At 35.9% G+C, this 11,369-nt stretch overlaps 1 protein-coding gene across 2 annotated transcripts; it reads left to right on the top strand.

Annotated features, from left to right (window-relative positions):
• Positions 1 to 687: 687 nt before the first annotated feature.
• LOC133698829 (glyoxylase I 4-like) lies at positions 688 to 3,406 on the top strand. Of its 2 annotated transcripts, none has more exons than XM_062121915.1 (3): positions 688 to 1,081; positions 2,676 to 3,010; positions 3,095 to 3,406. In XM_062121915.1, the coding sequence occupies exons 1-3, from the start codon at positions 867 to 869 to the stop codon at positions 3,199 to 3,201; spliced, it is 657 nt and encodes a 218-aa protein (XP_061977899.1). In that variant the 5' UTR covers positions 688 to 866; the 3' UTR covers positions 3,202 to 3,406. The 2 variants fall into 2 exon arrangements, with proteins under 2 accessions (XP_061977899.1, XP_061977900.1); XM_062121916.1 differs by having other exon boundaries at positions 690 to 1,081; positions 3,110 to 3,406.
• Positions 3,407 to 11,369: the final 7,963 nt, after the last annotated feature.

The following is an 11,369-nucleotide window of genomic DNA, read 5'->3' as shown; positions in this document are numbered from 1 at the left end:
CAAAGGCATTTTTCAATTGAATATTTTTTACATCGGTGTTAGAGAATAATATAAATAATATCTTGAAATTTTACCTAATAGCTTAAACTATATGGTTGAAATGGTTCTTTGACACGATATTAGAGCCTTAATAACCAAGCACAAGGTAGTGTAAGTTTGTACAAATTTCAAATCCAAAGAACTTTCACTTGATTAGGTGTATTAGAGAATAATATAAATTATATTTTGAGATTTTACTTAATAGTTTAAGCTATTGGGTTGAGATAATTTTTTAACAATTAGTATATCAAAATGATTTAAAAATATTAAAAGAAATTTAAACCCAAAAAAATCATTTTTTTTCTTCTAAAAACATCATTTCTGCCGCAAAAACAAAAAGGTCTCTATAACTTAACGAGTTTTTTATAACGCTGGCAAATTTTAGAGCTTCTTTATTTTTTCGTTTTCAAAGTATTTTTTTAAAATAAATTTTTTTATTTTTTTAATTTAAATTCTTTTTTAATATTTTTATATCTAATACGAAAGTACAACCATTAAAGGAGAGGAGAGTTCATGCGTCCACCAGGTACACAAATTAGTAACATGAAAGAATGCTAACAATGTGCTAATTTATAATATCAAACTAATAATTAGCTGTCGGTAGGTGATTGGTAGTTTGTGGCGGATAAGATCATTTCCTCCGACTATTTTCCAACTAATAACGAATGGAAAACACGACACCTCTTTCCTTTTCTTCTTCGTCTTCTTTAGCTGTTGTCCCTTATAAATACACTGCTAATTTCTTCCCTACCATTACCCTATATTGACAACGTTACGCATCGCATTATCCAGAAGAAAACAAACAAGTTAATTTCGACAGAGAGATCATGGGGAATATTGGAGAGATTCAGGAGGAAACAGAGAGGTGGGTTTCTCCTTCACCGGCCTTCCTACCTTCAACAGGAACAACATCCATGCCTCTAGCCTTAAACCATATCTCGTTTGTTTGCAAGTCTGTTGCTAAATCTGTCGAGTTCTACTATGATGTTTTGGGTTTTGTTCTCATCAAAAGACCTTCTTCCTTCAATTTTGAAGGAGCTTGGTACGTATCCACACCCCTCTCTCTCTCTGTATCATCTTCTCTAGCTATATATATATGGCCTCTTTGTTCTCTAACTTCATAGGAAAATGGATCATGAAAGACAGATGCGCGAAACAATTTTACATACTGACTGTTATATATATGCTTGATCTTTCCTCCTCCTTAACTAATTATGTTTTCCACACAGTAAATTGAAATGGTTTGTCCTCTTGAGTCTGGAGCAATACGTACTCCCATAAGAATATAATGTTAATTTACCATATTTACATTCAAAATTGAAATCTGTCCACCCATCTCTCTCTCTCTCTCTCTCTCTCTCTCTCTCTCTCTCTATCTATCTATCTATCTATCTATATATATATTGATTGTATCCTGGAGAGATCGTTCACTATTACAATATCATCAACCTATAGTTGGTTTTTTTAAATATCCTTTTTGCCTCTTTCCTAAGAGAAAAAGGGAAATACTACTCTTTTTCTTACCATTTTACGTACTAATACCGTGATTGGAATTATATTTTTCGTTTTAAAATATATTAATGATATTATTTTTATAAAAAAAATGATATTAACACTTCAAAAACCACCCTCGAATTTATGTAAATTAAAATAATGCTCATTTATGATGAATAGCCTGAATTATTGACCCAAGCCTTAAGCATAATCATCACTCGTTACGATACAGCTCAAAGTCTTGCATTAGTGTCCCTGTTGAGCCTTCTTTTCTTTCTTTATTGATTATGGCAAAGTGGGGAGGCTGAGTGCCCCATGCCCTGTGCCATCGAACCCGGAACCTCCTGCCATAACCATGGAGGTGCTGGCTACCAGCTAATCAATTGATCCCTGGTGAACTTCTATGGTGCGCCCATGTTTTTTATTATTATAAAAAGGATAAAGTACTTTTTCCACTTTTAATCCCATATCTTCTTAAAAAGTTCCAATTTGGTCCTTTACTATTAAGTAACTAGTGAAACTAACCCTTTCTTTTCTTGTTTTCAATCGTTTTTTCCTCTTAGATCTCCATGCATGTACATGTTATAGCACCTCACAAGAATTCTTAAAACCCTTTAGAAGTGAAAAGGTTACGTTCGAATTTTCTGGGACTTAAAAGGTTAATATGCTGTCCCTCTTGAATTGTTAGTCAACTTGGCCATCCTATCGGTTGACTCCAAGTTAATTCAAAACTGGTTTTATATAAGAAAGCTCTAGATAAACGAGTTATTGAATTGATTTACTGAGATGGACATGTTTAAATCAAAACTAATTTTATATAAGAAAGTTCTAGATCAACGGGTCATTAAATTAATTCATCAAGCTAGGCAGGTTTTATAACTACGATGAAGCCATCATGATGTATAAGTTGATCTTAAAATGTTAAATAAAAGAAAAATTATATCGATGCATGTGGATCATCCATCATGCCTCAATCCCATTACTCATGTGCTTGCTAGCGTTTTGCAAGTAAGATTGATTGATGAACTTTTGGCATTGATGATAGTAATCAATGGCTTCTGTACCATAACTGGAAGAATTATAATAGTAATTAATGTCTGTTTTCTCTTAATCAATGAACTAATTGAGTGGGTGCTTTACAGGTTGTTCAACTATGGTATAGGCATCCATCTGCTTGAATCAGACAAGGCCCCAGCAAAGAAGAGTAAGATCAATCCAAAAGACAACCACATTTCATTTCAATGCTCAGACATGAATCTTGTTATCAAGAAACTGGAGGAGAAGAACATTGAATATGTTACTGCAGTTGTTGAAGAAGGTGGCATCACAGTTGATCAGCTCTTCTTCCATGACCCTGATGGCCACATGGTGGAAATATGCAACTGTCAAAATCTTCCTGTTCTTCCACTCTCTGCATGCCCCATCAAGTTACCTAAGACCAACGGGAAGCTGGCATCATCAGTACCATCACTATGTGGTAAGGTTCTTTCCAAGCAGATACTGCTGCTTAGATTTTAACTTCTCTCTTATACATTATCTGTTACGATCCTAACATTTACAGGAAAATCAATGGCAGGGAAGCAGAGTTGGGAGTTGCAATGCTTCGCGGAAGTCGCCTCTCTGATGATGGACAACTTGGTGGTGAACATGATGGATTTTTCAATATGAGGATCCAGGAAGAGTGGTGGATGCCAAGTTTTGGTTCTTCTGCAACTTGCTTGCAAAATTGTTTCAAATACGTTTTGTAAAGAGAGGTTGAAATTAAAGCTTTGTAATGTAAGAAAAACGATTAGGATTTGAGGACGTTCTTGATTTCTATTAAATAACTCTTATATATATATATATATATATATATAGTGCTCAGTTTGATCCACTGTTCATCCATGTGCTCCCTGCGCGTCTGTGTCTCTGTCTGTGCTTGATCAGCAAAGTCCATTCATTAGATAGAAACACCAGACACAGCAAATTGGTGGGGTTTCAATGGCGATCAAAGAAAAGTTGTGGTTAGATAGGGTTAGGTTTCCTGACTTGGAAAACTTAAATCTCACATGGTTACTATGAAAACAAGCATGGTGAGTGGTGACTGATTCTAGGATAGGTGTAAACACTAATCATTTTTTTTTTCTTTTGAATTGGCTTGTTTTATGATTTATGAAATGCTGGGAAAAAATTAAGTTCAAGAAAAAGTTTGGTTGTGTTATATATATATATATATATATATTATTGAATTGTGCTTAAATTTGAGCGAGATGTATTATGAAGAAGCAGTTAAGGTTAGGTATTAGAGTTTTAATTTGATTTGATTTTAATTAGTTTATAATATATTGGTTTGATCTACTATTTTGTTTCAAAAAAAAAAAACCCCGGTATCTATCTGCACTGTGTGGGTCTGTGTCTATGTGTATGTTAATTTGTTTTTGATAACAAGGTACATTCATTAGACATATACATCATATACAACTAAACTATTTTATTGCCCCCATGCTTAACGTAATTCGGATTAATTTTTTAAAATATTTATAAACAAAATGTTAAAAGTGCAAACAATTTTTTTTCTATATTATTAAACTGGACTTAATGAGTCAATCTTAAAACCCCGCAATCTATTTGTCTATTTTTAGTTTCCAACTAAATCGAGCGGGAGCTAACCCAGTCTAAATTAATTGATTTCATGGGTCTACATACAATCTTGATGATCAATAAAAACATGGTTTAACTTTTAAAAAAACTTCAAGATGACAATGGTTTTTTTTTAATTTATTGAGACAATTACAGATTGGATCGATCTCAATCCCTTAGTGATCCCTATCATGAACTCTATTGAGTTTAATAAATCTTTTTTTAATTATATGATAAAAATATATAGTCGCAAGATTACGCACCAACCTAAAAATAAAAACTTATTTGAGACAATAATAACCCTATAGAAAACAAACAAAAATAAATCATGCAGTTTATTTCCAAATCAATCTAATATTGAAGGATGAAATAAAGAAAAAAAATTGAACAAGTAGAATTTTTCAATGTGTTTTTTAATATTAAAAAAAATCATAAATGTAAATTAAAAAACTTATGAACACAACCAATTAAATAAATCATGAACTATTGTGTAAATAAATAAAAAAAAAGTTATTAACAATAAATAAAAAGATAAGTGGAAAAATTAATAGACAAATCAAGATATTTAATATCGTAATACGAATGATTTAACTGGTTGTGTTTAATAAATTTGTTTATTAAAATAAATTTATAATAGAGATCGATACACATGAAAACCCATTTCAACTTATTTTTTACCCAAAACATCTAGTAAACACCCTAAGAGCCTTGTTAAACCAAACCAAGGCTTCCAAAAACATGAAAAACCAGCCCAAAACTCGAAACCAAAAAATTTTTCAGGCTCAAATATATTTGTTTTTAGGTGTTTTCACGGGGAAAAAAAAATATAATCTTAACCCTCTCATTACATGGAACCTTTTGACACAAAAATTATATATTTTGGTAGTCTAAATCTTCTCCAATGATAACTTTCTCTCTCAAAGTCGGAATTCGATGACTTTCTTTTTCTCTCCTCAACAAAAAAAAAAGTTTGGTACCAAATTTTTTAAAAACAAAATTGTAGGGATTAGATGTCTAATTGCTTAAAAGATGAAGGACAAAAATAAAATTTTCAAATAAATTGCATACCTATCACCAATTTTACTTGCTTTTATCATTTTAGTCCATTTTCTTTCAATTCAACCTTCACCCATGTTGATATCATTAGCCTCCAAGTTACTGTTAGGCTAATAAATTAAGTTTTTATTTAGAAGTTTCTTTTATATTTTCCTCTTTTCTAACATAACCGAAATAATAATAATTTAAATAATTATCTACAATATACCAAATTTATTTCGTATTCTCAATTTTTATTAGTTAAAATAAATTGAGGAGAAATCTTACCTGTTTAATGTACTCATCTTGAACCTCTCGCGCTTTGAAATCTAACCAGAACAATAACTCCTGTCATCAACCAAAATATTTTATTATCACCCTTTTTATATCGACCCACCCATATTGTCGCGGGGTGCGCGACGTCGCGGCGATCGTCCACCCTCAGGTGTTGTGATGGGGGGTATATCTGGTAAATATGGAGAGACAAGGAGTTCTTTGTCTCTTAGCAATAAAAATGGTGTGGGAGTCGCCACCTAGTATTTTGGTCACTAGGAACCCTAACTGGTCTCAGAGATCGGGCACGGGGACTGGTTGCGTAAAGGGAAGGTATTAGCACCCCAAATACGTCCTACCTAAGGTAAGCTGCTTTGTTTGTTTGTCTGATAAAATTCAAGGTCTCGTTGTGTTTCCTAGTTGTTGGGTTGTCCATGGTTCAAGAAAAGTCCTCCTCAATAAGGAGGTCCTTATCTTATCGGGTAAAAAACCTAACCGTTCTAATGTCTATGTATGTTAAGCTATATTTTTAATATCAGGAATACATTTTACGTATAAATTCTTAATCCCAAATACTAAAAGAAGACAAAAAGATTTTTTTAGAATTTTTGAAATATTGGCCTAGTTCTCATGGCTTGAATAAACTGGTTATTAAAGCCAAAATGCATGCTAATACATATATCGTTTTGAAATTTTCTTTGTTGTATGAAAAATATGATGTTGTGATATTTATATATATATATTGGAGAGACTAGGCCGTATGCATGAAAACAAAACATTTTTTTTTTTGTAATTATGTATTTTTTGATGTTTTGACGCAAATCGGGTATTTTAATACTGGGTTTGTATTCTTACAGTATAAAAATATAACCAAATATTAATCCACTTTGATAAAAAAAATGCAGAAAAATCAACAATATTTTTAAAAATATTTAGAAAATTTTTGAAAGCTAAAGACATTTTTATTTTGCAAATCTTTGATTTTTTTATGAAAACCGGGTATTTTAAAACCGAATTTATATTTCTATAACATAAAAATACAAACCAAAATTGATCAAAATACAATAATAAAATTACAGAAAAATCACATATTTTTTGAAATAATTTTTGAAGAATTTACGTAATTTTTTTTTATATATATATCTATATATAAATAATCTAAAACAAAATAATATATAATATATAATATATAATATTAAATGGGCTGGGCTGGTCCGGCCCAACCAACTGGGCTGGGCCGGACTCAGTCCAAAGGTGTTTGGGCCGATTTCGGCCCAAAAAATGGATTGGGCCGATCTCGGCCCAAAAAAGAAAAAAAACTAATGCTGCCTTCTGGGCCAGGCCCGGCCCAGAAGGCAGAGCTGGGCCAGGATCCGCCTGGCCCAGCAACCCAAAACGGGTGGGGGGAATTATTTTCCCCCCACCCCTGCATGCAGAACGCTATTCGTTCTGCATGCAGAGAAAGAAAAAAAAATGCAGGAAATGAAAGAGAAGAAGGGTTACCTGGAGGAAGCTGGTGGCGGCGTCTTGGCGAGGCTGTGACGGAGGCCGGTGGCTCACGGGCGGCGGTGCTGCGGCTGTTTCCAGTGGCAGAGAGTGAGGTTGTTTCGTTTCCTTTTCCTCCCGTTTTCTCACCTCTTTTTTTTCTTTCGGGTCACTTCCCTCTCCCTTCGTCCTCTGTTTTTTCGTTTTCTCCTCTCCCCCTCCACCACCCCTTCTCCCTCTTTCGGGTCCCCTTTTATAGAGCCAAGGCCATGGCCTTTTTTACAGCTCACATGGGGGGGGGCAGCCGGCTGGTCGGCCATGGGCGCGGCTGCCGAGGTTCGGCGGGTGGTGCGCGGTGGGTGGTCGGCCATTGTGTTTGGTCGGTGGGCTCCAGGCGAGAGAAAGAGAGGGGGCCGGCAAAAATTCAAAAAAAAGCCCCGCTTTCCCTCTTCCCCGCTGTCTGTTTCGGGGGGAAGAAGGAAGATGAACAGTGTCGTTCAAAACGACACCGTTCTGCCCTCTCTCTCTTTTTTTTTTTTTTTTTTTTTTTTTTTTTTTTTGAACGGATGAAACGGCGTCGTTTTGGAGAAAACGCGCCGTTTCATTTAAAACCTGCAAAACGCCAAAACGCGTCAATTTACAAAGCAGCCCTCAATCATCTTTTATCCCTTCAATTGCATCCCTGCCGAATTCGAACCCCGTCCCTATATTTGGCCGCGTTTTTCACTTTGGTCCTTGGCCTCTGAATTATGCAATTGAGCCCTTAATTGATCAAATAACTTCCAATTTCTTCAATTAGGCCCCTGAATCAATTAATTCCAGCCCCTATACTTACGCGCCTTCTTCAATTTGGTCCCTGGTTTCGGATTTCTTCAATTAAGTCCCTAATTGGCCCTTAAACTTCAATATTTATGCAATTAAGCCCCTGATTTGACTTAATAAATTCCTAAAAAATATATTTTGGCCCCAGAACTTAAATTTCTTCCAATTAAAGCCCAAATTGACTTAAAAATCAATTTTTCTTGCAATCAAATCCCCTATAAAATCATTTAAAAATCCAATTAAATCTAAAAACATCCAAATTTGGGCTTTTCTCCTCCAATCCAAATTTTCCTTCTCAACAGGGCTCTCCTCCTTCAATAATATATTGTCAAAAATCCAATCTTTGCATTTTTAACCTCCTTGACTGATTTTTCTGACCATTTGCTGAGCGCTTCTGCCTCCTGTTATTTTCCTAACCTCCTTTGGCTATTTATTTTATTTCATTTATTTGGGGACCCAAAAATGGGTTACAACAGATGCCCCCTCTTTATAAAGCTTATGGAGCAGAGGTTCTGCGCAGTAAGTTTTATAAAGATAAACCAAAACTGAGCTCCCGAAACTGATTTAGTCGGAGCTCGATTGCTCTGAAACTTTGTCCTTACAACAATCCTCCTTAACCCAAAAACTATGATCAAAATTTAGTCATCTCGAGATCCCTTCTGGTGATCTCCTTTAACCCCAAAAACTTGGAATCTCATCTGGCGATTCCTTTACCCATAACCAAATACAAAAACACGTATGTGGTCTCATTATGACGGGTGACCTGCCCGAATGGGAAAAGGAAAGAGTGGTCTCATTATTATGGGTGACCTACCCAGGGGGAAGAATGGCCTCATTATTATGGGTGACCTACCCAGGAAAAATGATGGTCTCATTGTATGGGTGACGAACCCAAGAAAATGATGGTCTCATTGTATGGGTGACGAACCCAAGAAAATGATGGTCTCATTGTATGGGTGACTAACCCAAGAAAAATGATGGTCTCATTGTATGGGTGACTAACCCGAGAAAAATGATGGTCTCATTGTATGGGTGACTAACCCAAGAAAAATAATGGTCTCATTGTATGGGTGACCTACCCAAGAAAAATGATGGTCTCATTGTATGGGTGACGAACCCAAGAAAAATGATGGTCTCATTGTATGGGTGACGAACCCAAGAAAAATGATGGTCTTATTGTATGGGTGACGAACCCAAGAAAAATGATGGTCTCATTGTATGGGTGACGAACCCAAGAAAAATGATGGTCTTATTGTATGGGTGACGAACCCAAGAAAAATGATGGTCTCATTGTATGGGTGACCTACCCAAGAAAAATAATGGTCTCATTGTATGGGTGACCTACCCAAGGGGAAGAATTCTTAGTAAACTCCATGCTTTTCTAAGAAATAGTTTCAATACGAGGTCCCTTCTAGCGACCTTCCTTGATGAATGTCGAAGTACGAGATCCTTTCTGGTGATCTCAAATAACTTGAAATCCCATCGGGCAATTCCTTTTACCTCAGCTAAAACATGAAGTTCCTTCTGGCGACCTTCATCGAAATACAAGATCCCTTCTTGCGATCTCCTTTATCCAAACAACTTGGAATCCCATCTGGCGATTCCTTTTATACAAAAGCTGAAATTTAAGGTCCCTTCTGGCGACCTCCATCGAAATACGAGATCCCTTCTAGCGATCTTAACAACTTGGAATCCCATTTGGCGATTCCTTTTTACCGAATGCTATTGATGTCGTTCTTCCTGCTGGCATGGTTTGAAAACCATTATCTTATCTTCTTGTTGTTCTAGAATCAACTCAATGATTCTTTCTTTGTCCATAATCTTGTTGGAATGCGCTAAGATCTCCTTCTGTAACGATCCAAAAAACATACATGCAATGATTTATGATTAGATGCAATGCATGCATTCGTACCTGGTTTTGAAACATAGGCCCCATCCTCTTCTTCTAGTTCATGAGACTTCCTCTTAACATGAACTTTACTTTTGAAGTCGTATGCTGAATTCATCTCTCGTGTTGCCTATCATATTCTTGGAGAAGAAGTCTTTGACTTTCTTCAAGTAGTCCTTTTCTCAAAATGTATGACTTGTATTTGCCTCTTTGTCATGCTTTTGTCAAATGCTTTAGCTTGATTTTCAAAACTATGGGCTTCCCACCAATTCAAAAAACAACTCGTTTTGCCCCCAGTGTAGGGGTGTGATCCTAGTCTGGGCTTTTATTCATTCAGCCAATGATAAACTTTTTTAGTGCGTGAAGGGATAATGATGATTTTTTTTTTTTTTTTTCAAAATGCACATTGTTATGGTTGATAAAGACAATTACAGATGATTATAAAGTGACCCCTTAATCATTTATCCATTCATTACGCTATCAGAGGTAGGGATGTACTTTAGGGTTAGCTTTTCTTAAATTTCATATTAAACCATTTTATGATATAACCACTCAAACTTGTTCAAAAAGTGCATAATCTCATCATTTATTAAAAAAGTAGGCTCAAAGACAAACATAAAATCTGGCTGAAAACATGAGCCCTGATTGCTAAATAGAGAAAATAAAAGCAATGACAAAAGCAAATGACAAAAACATGCTAAGGCAAATAAAGTTGTTTTACATTTTGAAAACTACGAGAAGTTATTGGGTCAACCCGTTATGGAAAGTCAACCGAGGCAATGCTTCATCTTCCTTCCCCACTTGCGTTTCCTTGTCTTCTCCTTCGATCTCGCCTTCTTCATTATTGACGATTCTTGACCAAGGTTTTCCAACCCTTTATCCCCTATTACTTTTGTCATGACCAGGCAATGGATTTGAATTGATATTGGGTGTGTCTTCAAACGATACCCATCCTATCTTGATGAGCTTCAACAACATGCTCTTGAAAGCGTAGCACGTTTCAAGACAATGTCCGGGAATACCAGCATGGTACTCGCAAGTCAACTCGGGCTTATACCAGATGGGGAATGGTGGTTGTAGTGGTAATGTAGGGATAGGAGCTATTTGTCCAATGCTCAGTAGTTTGGCATACATTTCCTTCAAAGGCATGGGTAATGGCGGTAGTTGTTCTGCAATGTACCTTGTATTTGGTCTTTGGTAGTTGTTTTGGTTGTTTGACTGGTTATTTGCTCGATTAGAGGAAAATGGTTTGTTAAAGTTTATGTGGGCAACATGAGAGGTAGGTATTTGTGGGTTGAGTGAATCCACTATATTGCCCTTAGACCCACCTTCAAAGTCGTAAATGTGACCTTCCATTTTTCTTCCAATAAAACCCTTCGCCTCCAATGGCTCAACTATACGTCCAGCTTTAATCCCTTGCTCTATTCTTTCAGCTATGCGTACCGCATCGTAGAAATGCTGAGATGAGCTACCCATTAGGTGCTCATAATATGGTGTTTTAAAGGTATTGGCAAACAAGGTCACCATCTCCGTTTCTATCAAAGGGGGTTGGACATGCATTGCCTCATCCCTCCACCTTTGCGCATAGGCCCTTACCGACTCTTGGCTCCTTTTCTCCATTGACATTAGACTTGTTCGATCAGGAGCGATTTCTATGTTAAACTTGTACTGCTTAAGGAAAGCCTCCATCAAGTCTCTCCAGCTCCTGATCCTG

This window comes from Populus nigra, chromosome 7 (genome assembly GCF_951802175.1).
Source record: "Populus nigra chromosome 7, ddPopNigr1.1, whole genome shotgun sequence".
Classification (NCBI taxonomy): domain Eukaryota; kingdom Viridiplantae; phylum Streptophyta; class Magnoliopsida; order Malpighiales; family Salicaceae; genus Populus; species Populus nigra.
The sequence above is the reverse complement of the archived record's forward strand: the minus strand, read 5'-3'. Positions and strand labels throughout refer to the sequence as shown.

Excerpts from the sequence above, each read along its gene's own strand:
- LOC133698829 (XM_062121915.1), top strand. The coding sequence starts at position 867 with ATGGGGAATATTGGAGAGATTCAGGAGGAAACAGAGAGGTGGGTTTCT. Across the intron at positions 1,082-2,675 it reads TTCAATTTTGAAGGAGCTTG|GTTGTTCAACTATGGTATAG; the intron begins GTACGTATCCAC and ends GGTGCTTTACAG. Across the intron at positions 3,011-3,094 it reads ATCAGTACCATCACTATGTG|GAAAATCAATGGCAGGGAAG; the intron begins GTAAGGTTCTTT and ends TAACATTTACAG.